General features: G+C 38.9%; 2 protein-coding genes across 5 annotated transcripts in view; both read right to left on the reverse strand.

Moving 5' to 3' along the window:
* LOC148121083 (ATP-binding cassette sub-family G member 3-like) overlaps positions 1-21,283 on the reverse strand; it is a 113,624-nt gene that overhangs the window by 83,967 nt on the left and 8,374 nt on the right. The gene's annotated exons all lie outside the window — the stretch shown is intronic.
* Positions 1-21,283, reverse strand: part of LOC125395880 (ATP-binding cassette sub-family G member 3-like) — a 51,785-nt gene that overhangs the window by 22,126 nt on the left and 8,376 nt on the right. For 2 of the 3 annotated variants that reach the window (XM_087908806.1, XM_087908807.1), the window contains exons 2-10: positions 19,896-20,117; positions 18,625-18,684; positions 17,323-17,437; positions 16,630-16,782; positions 9,724-9,860; positions 5,749-5,900; positions 4,519-4,623; positions 2,835-3,070; positions 79-161 (exon numbers count right to left, since the gene is read on the reverse strand). In XM_087908806.1, coding sequence (XP_087764932.1) covers positions 79-161; positions 2,835-3,070; positions 4,519-4,623; positions 5,749-5,900; positions 9,724-9,860; positions 16,630-16,782; positions 17,323-17,437; positions 18,625-18,684; positions 19,896-20,098 — 1,244 coding nt within the window. In that variant the 5' untranslated portion in view covers positions 20,099-20,117. The remainder of the gene's footprint in view (positions 1-78; positions 162-2,834; positions 3,071-4,518; positions 4,624-5,748; positions 5,901-9,723; positions 9,861-16,629; positions 16,783-17,322; positions 17,438-18,624; positions 18,685-19,895; positions 20,118-21,283) is intronic. The other variant, XM_087908808.1, reaches the window with a different exon arrangement.

Genomic DNA, 21,283 nt, shown 5'->3' on the forward strand with positions numbered 1-21,283 from the left:
TGTTCTTGTCATGAATTAGAATTTTTCATGGACTTATATAGGTTTGAACAAAGTGACAGCATTTTCTCATTTGCTTACCTGGTCTGGACTTCAAAACAGTCATTTTTTAGGATATGTAAAGCGATACGCGTACACACAATCAGTATGAATATGATAAATGCCTTTCAAAAAGAAAACAGGAGAAAAATTTCAAATGGGAGTAGAAAGTATTCTTCACATTGTTCATTATTTTGGAATAGATAGTTTACTAATCAGATCTCTCGAGTGAGGAAAACAGTATATTTTGGCCAGAGTCCCTGGAAGAATATACAATATGCATGCCAATAGACTTCCTGTATATTAAACTGAAAATGAAATTCTTTGCAATCTGAGGCTCTAACAGTGCAGACCCTGGAAAAGCTGAGACTTTTCCCAGTGCTCCAGCAGGAATGGCCAATGAAGAACTCAGTTCAGGAACTAAAACTTGGATGACACAGGCTGGGAGAGAATGCAGGCGCCTGGAGAGGTTAGGGAACAAACCCAGGTAAGTGAGAAAGTCTTCACCTAAATTGAGATCTCAACTCTGGTGCCAGCGAACATGTGCAGTTTTCTATTTTAAGTGACTCAAGGGAATTCAGGCTTTCTTTACTCTTAGAGTTAGAAACAGATGCACCCAGGTCAGGGGACAGCTCAGTGGCAGAGCCCTCACAACATACAGTAATGCTAATCCCCTCAGGTACAAACCAAATAACAAAATTAAAAATGACTCACAACACAGTTCCTAGCATTGGGATTTTGTGTGCTAAGAAGGGGTGAGCTGGTCCTCACCAGTGTCACCTCGGGGAAGTCTATGCTTTGTGGGAACCAGCACTATTGCTGTCACCAAAGGACTCATACAGCATCCTCTGGGTGACTCGATGCTCCCACTGCCCATCACCTCTGTCACTGCTGCTCCATGAACCTCAGGCAGATCAGCTGGGGCTCAAGTCTCACCTACACTGCCAGCTCCTCCAGGTTCCCATCTCCCTTCATTTACCCAACCTGTGCCGACCATCACAAGGAGTCTGCACTGCTCTGGTTTTGGATGAAAATGACTTTGAAAGGTGCTTCCATTAGCAAAGGAGTAAGTCCACATGATACTGTAACTTATTTGAAATATTCTAACTATTATTCCTTGGATAATGTTTTAAAAGTAAAATATTATGATCTAAGGGAAAGCATCCTACTATGTAATTTGATAAATCAGAAATGAAGATGTCAGAACTTGGAGATAAGGCTCAGTAGTTAGATCACTTGCTGTTCTTGTAGAGGACCCGAGATTCAGTTCCCAGCACCCAAATGGGCCCTAACCATTTTATGTAACTCCAGTTCCAGAGGATCTGATGTTGTCTTTTGGCATCTATGGACATGCACATTGTGAGAATTTATACATGCAGGCAAAACACCCATACATAAAAAATAACAAATATTAAAATTAGTCCTCAGTTCCTAGTACACACACACACACACACACACACTTCTTATGCCATCACATTGCCTCACTGTTGAATAAGGAGTAACCCAATTTGATGAATGTAACTCACTGTTTTCCATTCATATAGAATCTTTTTTTTTCTAAAAGAATGGACATAAAAATATCTTTTTTATGACATAAATCTTCAAGTAAAACTGAAAGTCCAGTATAAATCAAATGGTCAAAATATTCACAAACACAGGGAAGGAAGAAACATTGAAGTATGAAAAGGGCATCACACATGTTAAGAAGTAAGTGGTGTTTTATTACAGCCAACGTATACAACCTTTCAATAATCGACAGAAACTAAATGCCTGAGAATGAAATGACAACGCACTAGGAGCAGAAATGACTGTAAGTTCTGTTTGGAATCGGACACAGATGTAGGTTCACAGTAGAGTGATTGCTCACTATTGGCTAAGGCCCAGGATCAAACACTAACACAGAAGAATCATCATCATCAGGAAACAAAAATAACTGAAAAAGTGATGTCAAAATGAGCCGGAAGAACCACATTTCTGTGTGACATTTATGTTAAAATAACAGAAAACCTTAAGTCATGATGATCCTTGTTACAGGGCCAGTTTAAAGAAAAGCAGAACTTCACCCTCTCCCTGTTCCAGTTGGCTGACAGGGAAGAGCATTGTTCATCCAGTTACTGTGTGTGTGAGCTGCACTCTTGGAGTAGCTGCTGCTTTCACACACTGGACTCCTGAGGAGGGACCAGCACTCTGCAGCGGGCTCATCTCAGGCAGTCGATGCTCAGGCTCCCTCAGAGCTGTTCTGTGGCCCTGTCTCCTCATCACATGATTTCAACCACAGAACAACCGTCCTTTCCCTCCAGCATCTCCACCCTTCTCTACTTAAACCTTCTCCAAGTCCATTCTCTCATCTGACAGGCTACAGTTTTATCTGCTTATCCAGTCACCATCCATTCCCTCACAAGAAACACTACATCAGGAAAAAAAAAAAGGCCATTTTCTCCTTGACTCATTCTTAGATTTTCAACTTGTAGGATGCACTGATGAAATAAAGCAGACAGGTCTGAGGAGCTCCCAGGTGTGCTGAACTCCTTGTACTCCCCGAATTAAATTTCCTACTTGAATTAGTCATTATAGCTTCTATGAATAAAAAAAAAACAACCAGAAACTTTTTCTGTAAGTAAAACGTTAATCATGGTCTACTTGCTCTATTGAATATTTCTCTATGCCAGGCAGAGTGGATATGACAGACACAAGGAAGGGAGCAGAAGACAAGTGTGGCCCTGCAGTAGACTGACTCAGAAACACATTGCTTCCATGTGAGTTTTTCACAATATAATTAAAATCACTCATCAGATTACCTTAATTATAGTCGTTCTTGGAAAATCCTTGAAGTTTTTAAGAGAACGACAGATAATCCACCAGAGTTGATGCCAGAAAGGGGTGACCCACGTGATCTCCTCCAAGGCTGAGTTCCTCCCTGCATTCTGTTCCCCCAAGAGTGGATCCAGTTCAGTTCTCGTTTCACTGTATAAGGAGGACTGGGCATACATATTGGCTAATTCTTCTGTGACTTGGTGCTGTCTCTCAGAAACATCTTTATGTTCACCAGATTTGGGATAAAAATGGATAAAGACAAGAAACAGACAATAATTTAACTGATTTTTCTGAGACAGTACTCATGAATAAGACAAAAATTATGTATCAGTTTTTCTTTGTGACAGTCTCATGTACCCTAGACTGACCTCAAAGCAGCTATGAAGCCAAGGGTGACATTTAACTTCTGCAGTTTCTCCTGTTTCTGTCTCAAGTGATTGCAGGCATGCACCTTCACATCCAGTTATGTGCTGGAACTAAACTCATGGCTTTATTCATGCTATGCAAGCATTCTAGCTGAGCTACATCTTCAGGCCACCAAACTTTGAGCATAATAAAATTACTCCTGTGTAATTCCTTTCAGATTAGAAAAATGTCCCTAACTGCCCACCTGAGAGCATTATTCTTAATAAAATGATGGGCATTTTGATTTGGTTTTATTTCACATAATTGGATCTCTTGCACTGGTGGAGCTGCCTCTTTCTTGTTATTTTTACTTATCAGATACAGACACAGGTCTTGGTGTCCATGTAGCCATCCCTGTCCTCAATTCTCCTGATACAAGAAGCTAGCAATAGATGTATACATCCTGAGGATTAAGTGCAGCTGACTGATTGTCTTTTATATACAAAGCTTCAGTTTGGGATTCCTTTAGCATTCCTTGTAAGACTGACTTCATAGATATACAGTAGAATTACTGATTTTCTCTGTGTAGGCACAGTATAGACCCTGCCAGCCAGCAAGGTAGTTGTCTGTGAAGAGATGATTTCTCTGTGCTTAGGATCTGTTGATCTGCAATACGTTACTTAGAAATAAATGTACTTGGGATACTGGAGTGAGTTTTCTTTTAATCTTGTAAGGGGAATGAAAAACATGTCACCTGTATGCATAGGAAATTAGGAAAATCAATGTATGGGACAGAGATTAGGATACACAGATGTTTCTTGGAAGTACGTTGGCCTTGAAGAATCCATGTGGAGGATAATGATTGCTTTACTGAGAAGGCCTCGTGGGCATCCCATAACCTTGATCAGAGGACACTTCATGCACAGCTAGGGCTCTTGTATTATTTCTGTACTGCAAACAATGCTTAATGAAAGTCTAGTGTCTGAAGGCACTTGGTGCTCCCTCCAAACAGACATGTACATTAAGTTTGGGGACCTTGGAATGAGGAAATACTTTATGTAACAATTGATAAATAGCCTTTTGTACAGCCAGATCCATCCCAGTTAGTCCATCAGAAGAGGCTGATGAATAAAGAAGGATGTGATCAACAGAATGTGTGAGAGTCTTTCTTCCTAACCCCTTAGGTAGAAAAGGTCTTATCTTCACCAGCCCCGTGGCTTCCCTCTGAACCCAGAATTACCTAGAAGCTGATCCCTGAGGCAATAGTTGTGTTTTAATGAAATCAATGAGTTTAAAATCTGTGACTCTAGAAGACTCACTTACATTCATGGCCATCTTCTTCTGTGTCTAATAGAGCAGAGAAATGATGTCCACTAATGATGTCCAGGAAGAAGTCCGCAGGGTCGTTGTGGGAATCATAGTCATAACCTACCAAAAAGGTAGACCATGAATACAAATGGAGGACCCACTTTCAGAGAGTGGGAAAGTAGGGGTGGGGGGCAGAATCTAAGAACTTCTTTCTCTACTTGCCCCTCCCATTCACTATCTTACCCTTTCCTATTATATATACACTCATAGGATTTCAGCAATCTCTGTTTCACAGACCATTGAATACATGTGTATGCTTATATCGGTGCTATACATACCTATACACTTAAACATGGATAATACACAGACATCGACAGAGTAGATATAGACTAGACATAGACCAGGACAACTAGACAAACACATAGACTAGACATGTAAATAGACTAGACAAAGATCTGGTCATAGAGGTAGATTAGACATGGGGATAGAATAGACATAGACTAGGCATAGATATATGAACTCTTCGAGTAAAAGGATCACTTAAATTTGGCCTAAATTTTTATTGAACTCCATAGACTCACAAATGCTCACACATTTTAAAGGCAGCAAATATTTAAACCTGTATTTGTAGTCAAAGAGAATAATCCATAACAATATCCACATTTCTCTAAGATTAATTTGATGGCATGACCCATTAAGAGTATGTAATCATCCAATCTGACTTTTAAAAACAACCTGGCAGGCATAAACATGAGTCCACAGAACCCAGACTTCAGCCACTACAGCCCTCAATCATGGCCTAAACCTGAAATGCAAAGTTACTGCTAAGTTAAGTAAACTCTGCAGTCAGGTGACACTAGGGAAAAACCGAAACTCATCGTCTGCCGCACGAGCAAGAACACAATGATGCTGGGCCTTTACAAAGCTATTCAACTTATGGGTAACTGGGCCTGAGGCCAGCATGTTATTTAAGAGGGTCACCATGAGTAGGAAGCAGAACAAGAGGCTCAGTAAAAATCCTGAAACACAGACATGACACAGGACAGGAGAAAGGAAGGAGACCTGTATAGCAAGCCTGTCCTGCACAACTAACAGAACCCTGTCACCAAATTAACCAAAGGTTTTTAAAATGGAGAAACTCACATACAATAAGTCTGAATGAGGGCCAAGCAGTATTCCTGAGAACCCCCGTTCTTTCCCCAGATCCCGTGACTGAAGGCGCTCTCACAGCAAAGCCAGTCATACCTGCAGATATGAAGTATGGCAAAGCCTCCTGCGCAGGCCCGTGAAACATGACTTTTCCTGAGGCTACTAAGGTGAGGCTGTCAAACAGTCTGAAGATGGAGTACTGAGGCCGATCAATGGAGAAGATGATGGTCCGTCCCATCCTAGACATCCTAAGTTCAAAGAGAGGAAAAATCATAAGTCCCTGGATAGGGGAACCTTGAGATTCTCGACAAAATATTTGTACTCTCTGTTCCCATTTCAGCTTGAATTGTTCTTAAAAACAACTCGTCTCACTTGTGTTATGCACCTGATAGAGAATCCAAGCTCAAAGCTTTTATTTAAATGTTTAGGACATCTTGAAGTGTGGATCATCAGGAGTTCAACTCCACTCGAGTGTTACTGGCAATGTCGATCCCTGCACAGTCCTCTAGGCAACAAATCAGAATATCTGGGAGTCAGTGCAGGGAATCCATATTATGAACAGGCAACCCTGGTGATTGATAGTTTCACTCAAGCTAGAGAAGCAAATATTACAGTTATGACTGTAAGCACAATTTCCCTCAAACATTCACACTTTCTGTCTCTTCAGGAATTGGTTTTCACTGCTCTGATTATGTGGCTCACACTCCTAACCACTAGCTCTCCCAATAAACACTTTATCAATAACCTCATTTTCTTTGCTCAGTATCAGCATGAAGCAATTCTAGTACAGTTTTCTCTTTTGTATTGATAAGGTCTTGTGGGATTTAAATCCATTTAGACAATGACTTTTGGGGAAGCAAGGCCTAGGGTATGGTCCTATCTGCATAAATGACCTCTTAACAAGCAGCAACTGGTTTACAGCATCCTTGGCAGAATGACAGGGCACAGCAACTGGATCTAATTTGTTTTGTATCAGTGAGTTTTATCCCTATTTTACACAAATAAATTCTTGAGATTCTTCAACATAAGTCTTAAAAGGTCAAGCAACAATCCAAGAGGTCAGTTAGTGAGGGACAAAGCTGAGATTAGATTGTTGGTTTAATTCCATGATAGGAAAAAATGAACTGAACGACCATTTAAGGAAGTCAAATCTTACGTTAGGAGAAGCAATAACCGAAAACAGTACATAAAACTTCCTTGAAAATATATTTATAAAATCTGGGAATGGAGGCATATCAGTCCTGGACTGACCAGCTCAGCTACCACCCAGGCACACATTCAGGGCTTTGAGTTTGTCCAACCTAATATGTACCCCATCTGTGACCTGCTGGAAGGCATGTAGGGGTGTGCTGAGGGTGAAGTGTGGATATGGGGAAAGTGACTGGGTGTTGTGTGTGATTGAGGTGCATGATGTAAAATCCCAAATATAAATAAAGAATTGTGTTTTTTTAAAAGCTGGATAGAACTGTAATTACCCAGAACTTCGGAGGATCAAGAGTTCAAGGCCCACCTAGGCTACATAAGACTATATTTCATTAACACATACAGAATGAATAAAAAAAGAGAGTGAGGGAGAAAGGGAGGAAAGAACAGATTAAGAAAGGAAGGTAAAAAGAAAGGAAGCAAGGAAGGGAGGAGGATAGGGAGAAAAGAAGGGAGGAAAAGAAAAAGGGAGAGTGAGCGATCAAGGCATGGTAGTGCACACCTTGAATTCCAGCAGGACAACCTTGGTAGACAGGAAATAAGAGCACAATAATGGCTTAATAGCCAATTGTTTTCCTGACAGACTATTCATAAATCACAAAAGCAAAAAGCTAAATTTCATATGGTATAACCAGGAAACACATGTATGTTTAGATGTTCAAGATTCAAGCAAGGCAAGCAATATGGCTCTGTGGGTAAAGACACTTGATTTCCATCCCCAAAACTCAGAGAGTGAAAGGCTAAAACCAAGTCCCTTGAGTTTTCCTATGACCTCCAAAAACATGCTACACACACACACACATATACACACACACACACACACACACACACAAACACACACACACACTAGTTAGATATAAGAGATAGATAGATGATTGATAGATAGATAGATAGATAGATAGATAGATAGATAGATAGATAGATAGACAGAATGAAAAAAAATTAAGATGATTCTACCACAAGGTACTTACTCTTCATGGGGTGTTGAGACCAAGGAGAGCACAACATATCAGGGCCTGAGCCTGCTCCCAGAATTCTGGCATAAACCATAATTGGGATGACCCCATACAGTGCACTAAGAAGAGCAATGGAATAAGACACAGGGACAGAGAGAAGCGCTCCACACAGGAATGTGAGCAAGAAGCTGATCTTAGAGTATCCAGGAGAGGACAGATAGGGAAGAGGCTGACACCGGAGATGTCTGCAGATAGAAGGTGGCAAGGTGCCAGTTGTTAACTTCATCACTGGGAAGGCACAATGGTAAAGTGATCTTGGATCTTAGAGGGATAAAACGGGGTATGTAAGGACCATGATGTCAGAACAAAGAAAGAACAAGGGGAAGGAAGGAAAAACAGAGAGCACAGTAAAGTTCAATGGCCTGGAGCCTAGGTCATGGGAATGGGATAGTCCTTAAATGGTTCTTGGGGTTATTCAGTCAATTTTAAATTCTACTAACTTCTAAAATGGACAAAACCCAACACTTACAGATTTTCTCTAAATATTTCAACCACAGACTTATTCCACGAGAGAAGAAAATGCCATTTCTTTTACTCATTCTTCCCCAGGATCAGGATCCAGACCTTAGCAATCATTCCTCACATCACATCCAAGGCTAGTGCCAGAGACAATGCTCTTTAGTCTATATTCTAAGCTATCTATAGTCCACCATTTCCTAGCAAGGGAACCACAAGCTCTCAGCCTCCTGCTGACATTTTACACCCCATAGTGCAGATGCCCAGTCTCCTCCATGATGCATTGCTCTGCACTAAACTCAGAAGCTTTCCCACATGCCCTGCCATGGAAAACCTTAGACCTTACAGTGGCCCAGAGGGTGTAGGTAATCTACATCTAACCCAAACAGCTTCTTTCATTCAGTTGTAAAGGTGGAGAGCTGAATTGTTTGCTTCCAAGGACTCATTTGTGGAATACTTTACATCTAAGACTTAGTTTAGAATGTGACTCTAATTGGATATAAAGTCTTTAAAGAGGTAATTAAATTTAACTGAGAATACTAGTGTTCCCTACTGCAAAGGTGTCTCTTTGAGATCAGGGCACAGACACATAGAAAGGAGACATCATTGACAACCCAATGACCCAGGCCTCAGAAGACACAGCCTATAGATACCCTAATTTCTGGCATTCGGGATCCAGAACTGTAAGAAATGTAACTTCTACCAAGTCACCCAGCCTGTGGTGTCTTTAGCTGTGCACTAGTAATCTTCCCTCTCCTCGGGCCACCAGGTTCCAGTCCACCCTGTCTCTCTAATGTTCCAGACACACCAAACATGCTTTGCCTCAGAATAAATAAGTTTTCCCTCCGATCTGCATTCTGTTCAGATCTCACCCACACATCCCCAGCTCTCTTGACCAATGCTTGTGTGCTATGGGGACATGCTATTTAAAGCAGTCTCCACCTTCACCACAGCCATCTTCCCTATGCTCTTGTCTCATTGTTCTTGATGTGCATTCCTTGTTAATTCAAGTTCCCATCCAATAAACAAGGAAGAAATTTTGTAGCCTACCTCTGAATCTCCTGCACCAAAAATACACACATGAGGTCAGGTATTAAGATGCTGTAGGAAAACTTACAGTTTGTGGTTACCCACCTACTGGGGCGTGGCCTCTTATACTATAAATGTTGATGCAGAGCCTGCATCTTCCCCTTTTTCTTTCTTCCCTGACTGCTTTTTCGGATTGCTGAATTTCTGGGTTTGATCTCTGTTCTCCATTTAAGCAGAGAATTCTGATTTGTGAGTTTTCCCCTAAATAAATAACCATCTATTTCTCAATTCTGAGCTACTGTGGGATTTCTTTTAAGTATCTGTTTCACATTAATTTAATAAAATTTAATGTTCCTTCAGCACTTACCTTCTCAGGATCGAGATGACATCAGTAGAAGTGCTCAAGTCTAAGCCAGTGGTGGGATCATCCAAGAACAAAATGGGATGCTGGGTGACCAGCTCCATGGCTATACTGGTCCTTTTCCTGAGCTCTTTAGATCTAGGCTAAAGCAACAATGACCACCATCATCAACAAGAACACCAACAGTCAATGTTGTTTGTTGAACAAACCTGTTCAAGCAATAAAAAGTTTTGTTATATCAATATGATGAGGAACAAAAATATGTGCACCTGGGAGAAAAAGATGGTTTCTCTTTTCCAAGTGAACAGAAAGAGGCTCAGGACAGACTTGACATAAAGCCTATGCTAATGACAGTTACTATCTCTTCTTCATCAAGTCACATATTCTAGGTAATGAGTTATCACACTCAAAAGCTGGCATGGTGAATTCTCTTTCTGAGCAATGAGGAAGACAGGACAGGAGAAGATGTAATATTTCTAGAAATTTAGTATTTATTTTACAACCTTTGAATACACATTCACACACATACTAATGCATAGACACACACACTCACACACACACACAGATATACACACACATACACATTTATAGACAGACACACAGAGACACAGATACACTCACTGCTTTTTTCAACACTTTCATGTTTCCATATTAGGGTCTTTTCAGCTCTCTTAAGACTTCATGAATTGACATTATTCAGCATCACAGATTTAAGGACTCATCCTTCTAGACAAACTCAAGAGGTCATAGAGTCTACAGGTCAAACTGGCACAGTCTTTGTACCACCCAATGTCATGTGTAAGGTGAGAGGAAATAGCAAGGATTTTGGGGACACGGAACTAGGGAACAATTCTTTCCAAAGATGATAACCAAAACCATGATGAAGCTCCACTGACAGTATACAACAAAGGATGTTTGAGGAATGTGGACGAGTGTGGTCAGGACAATGATGTAGGTCGACCTTCTGTCTATATGTTACTTTCATTGGTCAAATATTGAAACTGCCTTGGGCTTTGATAGGACAGTAGCTTAGATAGGCAGAGTAGACAGAACAGAATGCTGGGAGAAAGAAGGAGAGTCAGGCAGACACCATGATTCCCCTTCCCAAAGTGGACACTGGCTAGACTCATGCCGGTAAGCCACAACCTTGTGGTGACATACAGATTATTAAAAATGATTTGAATCAAGATGTGAGAGTTAGCCAAAAGGAGGCTAAAACTAATGGGCCAGGCAGTTTTTAAATTAATACAGTTTCTGTGTAATTATTTCAGGTAAAGCCAACCAGGCAGCAAGAAGCAGCCCACCCCTCCTATTACTACAGGACAAGACTGAGGATATAAAGAAATCATTAATTTTCATAGTTAAGAATAGAGTTTATAGCTTAGAGTAATGTTTCCTTTGTATTTTAATAAATAAAGCTTGCCTGAAGATCAGAGAGTAAATCAGTCCCACTGATCAACCTTACAGAACAGGCAATGGTAAAACAACCTTTAATCCCGGCAGCCACACTAGTTTGCCACAGTAATTGGACAGTAGTAGCTCACAACTTTAATTCCAGCCCTAGAGAGAATGATATAAGACGGGAGGAGACAGCCCTCACACACAGTCTCATCTGAGATTCCTGGAGGCAGGATCGTCATTTCAGAGGGAGGTAGAGGGAAGAGTCTGTGGCTGGCTGTTTTGCTTTTCTGACCTTCAGGTTTAATCCTAATTTCTGTCTCTTGGTTTTTTATCACTTGTGCTATAATAGGAAAGCAGATGTCCTTGTATTTATGGATGAAAATTAATTAAGTACTCAGTAGTAAGGAGCTTCTAAAATGCTGCACTGAGAAACAGCTTTAGTGAGTACGCTGTGGTGAGCCCACAAGCATTATACAGCAAAAGTACAGCTGACGGACCATTAGACAATTTCACAAAAAATATAATATTATGAAGAACCCATGTTGTAGAGCTTCGGGAACTCCTGTCTTTTGGATAAGTCACTTTAATTCTGTAGAAACCTTGTGGGATCATAACAGTTCTCCCAGCAGTGTAAACCTGACTCTTCCTGTAGGGCAACAGGATACCACCCCCACACTATGAAGCCTGACAGAAAAGCATTCACTCAGTCAAACCTTCATTCTCATAGAAAAAATCTACATAAAACTAACCCCCGACAAGTTTCTTTATTGACCGCACTCACTGATAAGAAAGGAGCCCAAAACTGGAGGCAATATATCTGCTCTAACAGTAGATTCAGGAAGTTGTTAATTACTGGCCCTTTTTTCTAACCTAGCAAATTATTAATATTCTGTATTTACCATTCACCTTGGTTTCAATTAATATAAGATTATAGCCCAAGAAACTAACTGTTTTTACCTTTACCCCTAGAGATATGCCCTGAGCTCAGAAAAGGCTGATTCGGTAATCACACATATATTCAAAGTTATGGCCATCATGGGTATACCTGCACAAATAAAAGCAGACAATGGTCCAGCATATGTATCTAAGAAAATGAATGCTTTTTTGCTTATTATAATATAAAACACATTACAGGTATACCAAATAATTCTACAGGTCGGGCAGTTATTGAAAGATCAAATCGTACTATAAAGGATATGCTGAACAAACAGAAAGGGACAGAAAATACCCCCAGAAATAGATTGCATAATGCTTTAATAACCTTGAATTTTCTTAATGCTAATGAGAAAGGAACAACAGTGGCAGATAGACATTGGATAATGGAAAAGTCTGCTGAAGTAAATCAACCGGTTTATCTCAAAGATGTGCTGACCTATCAACAGAAGCTAGGAGATGTGCTATGTTGCGGAAAGGGTTTTGCTCTTCTTTCCACAGGAGAAGAAAAATTGTGGATACCTTCAAAATTAATAAAGGTTCGATTTGAAGAGGAGAAACCTCTTGGAAAAGAGAAATGACAGCTCATCCACAATGATCATAATCATACAGATGGTAAGAAAAATGTATAGAATGGGGGCAGGGTTCTGTTCTTATCTCCGCAGGAAAACACTCATCTTTGAAAAATTCAAGGGAACCTGGATGTTTGAATACTGACAGATGGAAAAATAACTACCCAATAGGGACTATCAAGAAAACTGAATAGGTTCTGTAAGTATAAAAACCTAAGATATACTATGTTATATTTCTAAATTTATAGAGCTGGTTTTAGAGTTGGACTCTTGCTCAGTCCCTCTCTAATTCCAAGCCTGTTGTTAAGAGAAAAACCCAGAGTTTCTGGAGTTTCTGTCTCATGTCAAGAGCCATGATATGGTACAGAAAGAAATATGAGCTTAGAAAACATCTTTGCTTTTCTTCATATCTATCATACCTTTCACTGAATACATCTATCATGCCTTTCATTGAATATATGTATGTCTGTATATGTCTATATAATTAATGTTTAAGTTTTCCACAATGAATAATGAGTTTTTCCTGCACTGACATTTGAAGTTTCCAGGAAGAAGATGGGGCCCCATAACAACAACTCCACCTGGTTGAGATGACGTCATGATACTGATAGTGCTACTACAAGACCTGTTTTGGGTACCAGCTGCACAAGACGGTTCCAACTTGGTTAGCTGAAATGATGCACATCTTGTACAACATTCTGGCCAGACCTCCAAAATATTCAGAGACTATTTGCAATTTTAAAAGACATTGATCTTGAAATTTAACCATCATTTTACTTTCACAGGATCCCCCAGAAAGAGTGTCACCCCCATGACAGCTGGAAATAATTATAGAGGATAACATCCCCTCTCCCAGTAAAGTTTGTCCTTGGGTTTAGGGACATAATTTAGGGGTTGATTTTAATTAATATACAGTTGAGGATTGGGGGAGGAATTTTATAAGCTCAGGGATCTTTTGGGGGGAAAAAGAGGGATAATTGGATGATGGGATAATAGATTGGTACTTGTAAGCTATTGTTTTTAGACAAATATATTGATACAAAGTTAAATTATATTGACTACTGTATGCATGCATGCTTCTACCTCTGCTTAAAACATTTTTATGTATTGATATATATAGATTGTATTGATATATGTATATTTACCATACTGCATTGTACTTTTCTACCTCTGATTAAGATACTTATATATTGTTTATGTAATGATATATATATATATAGATATATAGATATAGATATATATACCATATTGCAATGTATACTTGTACATTGTTTATATTTGGAGGTCACATTGTCCTCATTTATTACAGAGTTGTTTATTGTCTTAGTCTTTAAGTTAGATAGGTATTGAGAATTATTTAGATCAATAGTCATCTATGTTTGTCATTTATAATTAGACTAATCAGGTTCTTTAGATGAATAGAGATTATGTTCAGTATAAATAGATAATCTTCAACCTCTTCAAAGAGCTGTAGAAATGGCCTTTAATCTAACTTAGAGTTTCATGGTAGTTAAACACAATTGCTCCTGGCAACACCGATCTACTCCCGAGAGAATGTTGAACACCAAAGACACTCCACCTGGAGCCTTTCTTCTTGGCAGAACTGGCCTTTGGGTAAAGAAATGCCCATACCTCAACTACTGACAGATACAGAGTATCTGTAAATGGATAAAACAGGACTGTCATATCCTGCCAAGACAGGGTAAGATAGTTTTGAAAAGTTTCTTGCCTTTGAAAATGGTATGTCAGTTACGTTAGGACTTAGGCAAAATTGGTTGCTTCAACACTGCAAACGTGAGTTTGGGTTATTGTCCAGATAGCCAATTGTCTCTGTGATTTGTTGCATGTTTTGGAAGTCGTTTGATTGCACTTCCTAATTACTGAGGTAAAATTATTTTCTTTCTCAGATATATGTAATTACTTTCCTCTCATGATTTGAACAAGTTATTTATTATATGACATTCCAGTGTGTGCTATGGCATTCAGGCACCCACAAACACACACACACACACACACACACACAAACACACACACATGCACACACATACGTGTGTTCCCACTACATACACCTTTTCCTGAAAGCTATCATAAAGAAATAATATTAAAAATCTTGAAATCTCTTCCACTGCATTACTTTTGAGAAGTTAATAAATATTTGTTTGTTATCCTTGTTTTATAAACAAGTAAGCAACTAAGAACAATGACTAATTATTGGTAAAAATTAAGCAAAAAAATACCTTATTATAAGTACAAAACCATGTAAATAAACAGAGGAAAGCACACAAAACTCCATCACTAAGGAAAAAAGAAAGTGCGGTAATTAACAATTTTTCTATTATTATTCTCAACTAGATGAACATCTCATGAATGTCTGTGGAGAAGGATTATGGGAATCAATAGCCTGTACTTCCCTATTCCTCACTGCCTCTAAGGAGGAGACACCACAGGACTTAATCCATGAGAATCCTATTCTAGGGAGTTTATTTTAATCCATATATACAAATGTCTCCTCAGCAAACATCTCTACACAATTTTCGCAATGTGTTGATGTCACTGTGAGAGGTAGGATGATTTGGAACAGATAAGAAGAAAGAAGGTACCATGATATTATAATCTCTAAGCATATAATAATTACAGTACTTAATCAGGTTCTATAAACAATGTAATACAAAAGAACACTTGAGGAATGTGAATGGTTATAACCTGACAGGGCTGGGGATATCAGGATTTATTTCATTTTGATAGTTAAGGATGGAATTGTTAAGATAAGCAAACGTCCTTATTTATCATGGATAAAAATTAAGTATTCAGGGATGAAATACTATAAAATATTCTTTTTAAATATGTTAGTAGGAAACTAGTTAGGTATTACAACCTTCAGCTGTGAAGCTCACCACTTGCCCATTGCTTTCCCTGATCCTGTACAAATCTCAACAGGAAGAGTCACTTGGCCTCTTTATTGCTACACTTGCCCAAGGTTGTACCTATAAAACTTTACACAGGGTCTTAAAATATGTATGACATAATATAAAGAAGCAGGGAATGAGGGCAGAAGTACATCCTAGCTGTCTGGGCAGTTGCTCAGATTAAAGGTAAAAAGGGAGCAAAGGGTTTTATTTCAGTACAAAATTGAAAAGTACAGTTGACCATTGTAGGGAAGGCAAGACATGAAGCTGCTGCAGCTGGTTACACCCAGTCAAGAGCACAGAGAAGATGGATGCACAGATGCCTGTCAGTGCTCAACTCACTTTTTCTATTCTCACAACACCTAGGACCCAAATCCCAAAAATAGAGCTGGCTAAGTGAACTGGGTCTTTCTACATCGCTTAACTTAATCAGGACAATTACCCACAGAAATGCACACAAGTCAACTTGACTATAATTTCTCTTTGAGGCTCTCTTCTAGATGATTCCATGTGATACTAAACTGTATTCAGCTGACAGTGAAAACTAGTAACCACAAGTAAGGATAAAATAAAAGCACAAGAAAAAAGGCTACAGAAAATAACATGCGCTACACAAGTACGAAGTAAGTGCTAAAGAGACCTAGGACAACCATGGAGGAAAACAAATGCATAGTGAACACAGAGCCAGAGTTCTCCATTGCACAACCTGTGTCTGTCCAGAAGCACATTCTGAAACAACGAGGGACAAGTCCTCTAGGGGAAGTGACAATAAATTGAAGAAAGCACTTGTCCAGTTCTCTAAAGTCAAGAGTTTAAGGCTGAGGGATGAGTAGGCTCATGTGAGGAGCACTAGGAAACGGCCATGTGAGGAGCACTCTTCTTTGCTAAATCACACTCCATTCCCAGGTTTAGCCATTGTTAAGAAGGCTTCCCAGCTAAATTTTCTTTTAAATCTTGTAACCAGTCACTTGATTAACACAGAGAGCAGTCAGTGTGACTACATACATTATATGGAACTGCTGACAGAGGGTCATGTAATCCACACATGTATTTTTCCCCTCCTTGTCAGCTGAGTCTTTCCAGACTTTTCTTCACATTACCTTGACATTTGACTCCTTATCCAGATGCAGAAGTTCAAGGACCTCATTAATTCGCCTTCTTTTTTCATCTCTTGTCACAGTTATTGGAAGTCGAAGAGCTGCTGAAAACTCTACGTTTTCTCTTACAGTCAGCGTGTGCATCACCATGTCCTTCTTAAGGTTAAATAGAATTTCAATTAAATATAGTGATCAGTGAAACAATCATTCTAACAAATGCAACATACTCCTCATATAAAATATACACAAGGTAATACTTTCCTTAAAAAAAAAACTTTCAATTTTACTAATTTCAAATACAGAACCTGAGGCAATCATTTTCACCCCTTCCCATTTTCTTCCAAGTAGAGCACAGGGATTTTGGTGATGGCTACCTCCAATTATTTGCAGAAAACATCTAAGCAGTGAAGAAGGATGAAGAAGGGACAAAATTTGACAACTGTAGCACTCTGTATAATTAAATCACACCTTCAATTACTAATATTGTGCTGTAGATGTCATGCTTCAATCTCCCCACATCTTCCTATTTTATAATGTCATCCTCAGGGTAATGAGTCATTGTAAAAAGCCAGTGTAGAGAAAGTATGGCCTTTAAATGTGTCATATAATGAACTGGAGAAACACAAGTCTATTAGCTTAGAATCCAATCACACAGAATGAGGGGCAATCTAAAATTACAAACTCAACAGTACTTACTTGTGGCACATAACCAGAAGTACATGTGAAATTAGCAGGTCGAGGGTTTCCATTTATCAAAATATCTCCAGATAATCCACGTGGATCTTTCCTTGCAGCTAAGACATCTAATAACCTACAAGGGTTACATATATTGTGTGGTTTATTTCCTTCCTTCAGTAAAAGCTATCAGTTTTGAGATACTCAGAATAAAAATTTTGCATATCAAAAGGCTGAAATATCACACACACACACACTTCTTTCTGTTCAGTATGTGTTCTAATACAGCCCAAAACTATGAATTTAAAGCATGGTCTGTATGACTGCCTCTCCCTGCCATCTGACCTTAAGGAATCAAACAGGTAATGTGCTACTGTAGATGGAGAATTAGGCTTGGTTCTTGTCTTCACGAAACTGCTCTTTCATCATTCTAATCTTAATACTATCTCACCCAAAAGAAATAATATGACCCAACACCATACGCCAATCACTGTCATTTGCTAGCAGTAAAGTGACCTAGTAAGACCTCCTGCTCCTGCTGTAAAATTAGAATGCACCTTACTGCACACTACCCACAGCACACAGGACCAGACTAACACATACACACTCACAGATACACTCACTCAGTACTGAAATAACTCATCTTCACAGCACAGAAACTGGATACAAAGCGGAGCACAAGTAATAAAAACTCAGAAACAGATATTGGCGTTCAGCCTGAAGACCAGAAAAGAAAAAATCAATCAATCATTGAGTCTTACATGAACCTGTTGTGCAAACTCCTTCAGCCAATAGCCTTTAAGATACCAGCCCACTTTGGGTGTGGTCTCCTGCACTATAAGTGCAGACAAAAATTAAGTGCGGCCTCATCTTTTTCTGCTGGATTTGATTCCAGTACCCAACGCAGGGAAAAGACTGCAGATTGCTACCCATACTGGGAGTTTATCCCCGAATAAATAAACCTTTGTTATACTCCATTCTGGGATATTGTAGAACTCTTAGATATGACTACACAACCTCAGTCCAAAAATGGTGATCCTGCCTCCAGAAATCTCAGAATGAGACTGTGTATGAGAGCTGTCTCCTCCTGTTTTATAATCCTTTCTTGGGCTGGGATTAAAGGCATGCACCACTACTGCTCAGTTTCTATGACAGACTAGTGTGGCTACTGCGATTAAAGGCGTGTGTCATTGCTGCCTAGTCTGTAAGGCTGGCCAGTATGACTGTTTTATTTTTCTGATCTTCAGGCAAGCTTTATTTATTAAAATACAAGTGAAATATCACTACAACAAAGGGCTTTTATATGCTTTCCATTATACTCACAAAGATCTGCTCCCATCTTGTGGTCCCATAATTGCATTGAGGCCAGGTTTCATGATCCCACTGTAAACACAAATTTATACTGGTTGATTTTTTTATGTAAAGGAAATTATATTAGTTAAGAGTCTATGCTGAACATGATATTGAAGTTGGATAAAATTGCTCACAGAAAATAAGTGCAAACTCATAAAATTAAAACATTATTAGGAGCCTATTACTTATCAAAGATGTCAGTTGCTAGCAGAAACTAATCAAAAGTGCCTCAGGTATCATAAAACCTCTGTTTATTATTTAAAGACTTGTCTTCTGTTGTATGTGGTGCATCTAAGATAAGTGCTCCTTGAAGCAAGTAGCAGTTTCTCATGAAGACTCCATTACACACACGGTCATTATGTGCCTAGTATATAACAGTTTCCTACTACTGTTTTATGATTAATATTTTCATATAACTCTGCTTGCTGTCTCATAGACCTTGTCACAAGAAACCAATAATTCATGAGACATCAGTAGCAATGTAATTACCACTAAAATAGAATCAAACCAAAATCAATGCATCTTAAGTAGAAATTCAAATATTAGAAGGACAAAAGAGTACAGGAGAGAGTTGCAAAGTTTAACACTGAAAACAACAACAAAAAACAAAACACTACCTTAATCAAAATGGAAAAACTAAATATATACCGATAAAATGATGATTTCCTTCCCTGATAAAGAGATCAGAATATGTTCAGTTAAAGTTGGGAGACATTCCTCAAGTAGAAGACATTATTTATTGATGTATAGGTATAGCACAAACACAAATTATGTCCAAAGAATCTGATTGATTAATTCAGAGTAGTGAATATTCAAATTGAAAGGGGCATAGTTTTTTATTCTTATAGAAAACTTAGCTATAGTAGGCAGGAGAATCTCAGGACTCTTGCAGTCTGCTAGCCTGGCATAACCAGCAGTGAGCAATGAGTGACTCTGTTTGTCACACGGTAGAAGGTGAAGACCAGTGCTCAGGGTTTCCCCCTGACAGCCTTGTGCTATGGGTGTGTCATAGTATCCACACATCTGCACATGTGAACATACACACATATACACTTAAGCACAAACATATATATATATATATGTATGTATGTATATATTTATATATAAACACATACACTTATGCATACACATAAACAGATATATACATATACACATAAACACACACAATTTGTCGATAATAGAGAAAGCTTGTGTTTGTTGAAAAGCTGTTCAATGTTGTGGATTCTACTTCATGCACATACCTGATATTTGACAGTCTTTCTATAATACACGCATGTTTACAACATGCAAAGCTACTCTGAACTGTTTCCTGATAGCTGATGTGATGAAAACTTAGCACAGCCTCTTCAACCAATGAGTTCAGGTCACTGGTGTCCATTTCAGGAGGGTCACTGGAATTTCTTTCTATCATTGGGACTGTAACAGGATCATTATTGAAAAACATCTCCAGAGGTTCTTCCTTCCTATAGAAGGAACAGCAATATTAAGTTGATGGTCCACAAAAACAACATTATTACACAGAGCAGCACACATAAGGACTGTTTAGACTGTGTAGTCAAAGGCGGATTCCTTCCTGATGAACAGTTTATATGGCTGTGAGTTCCTAAGGACCCAATGAGAACTCTATATAACTTAGTACATAGACTCCCCATAGATACTAAATTCCTAAGAAATAAATGAGCCCTAACAAGAAGAGCATAAATATTATTCATAATTCATAAGGAAAGAGGGCAAAATATGAGGGGGCAGATTTCTCTTACTTCAAAAGCATATTATGGTTAATATAAGTTTAGATATAGAATACATGACAACCACCATCACCGTCCTGTGTGTACATGTGTTTGTGTGTGTGCATATGTGTGTGTGTTGTGTACGGATATATGTTGTATTATGGGGTATGACACAATAAGAATTTGGACTTCCATGGCTATCAGGAGAAATTTCTGACATTTCCAGCTTCAGACTGTCATTAAGAATCTTCACACAGCCAACAAGAAGAACTGCTGATAAAAACATCATCATTGATATAATGGATATGCTTACATTCTAGGAAGACTCAGATATTAAAATGACAGAGACAGGGACACCAAATCATTAGCTAAACAGTGTAATACTTCTAAGGAAAAGCAATGGTGTAGGAGGTCCTTCTATATTTGTATTGCTTTCATTGGTTATTAAAGAAACTGCCTTGGCCTAATTGATAGGGTGGAACTTAGGTAGTCAGAGTAAACAGAACTGAATGCTCGGAAGAAGGGCACAGTGGCAGACACCATGAATCTCCTGCCTGAGACAGACGTAGGTTAGAATCTTCCCAGTAATCCATGACCTTGTGGTGGCATACAGATTTTTTTAGAAATGGCTTGAATCAAGAAGTGAAAGTTAGCCAATAAGAGACTAGAACTAATGGGCCAGGCAGTGTTTTAATTAATACAATTTCTATGTGGTTATTTCGGGGATTAAACTAGTCGGGCGGGATGAAACAAGGGGCCTCGCTCATTTCAACAAACAATACAGATGAAATTTAAATGTCACTTTTCAAAAGTTACTAATGTTTGTTTTAAAGTATGACCTTTAATGAACTGAGCACATGAACAGTTTAAAATACCATCATCAACACAGCCAGATTTAC

This window comes from Myodes glareolus, chromosome 8 (genome assembly GCF_982192425.1).
Source record: "Myodes glareolus chromosome 8, mMyoGla1.1, whole genome shotgun sequence".
NCBI lineage: Eukaryota > Metazoa > Chordata > Mammalia > Rodentia > Cricetidae > Myodes > Myodes glareolus.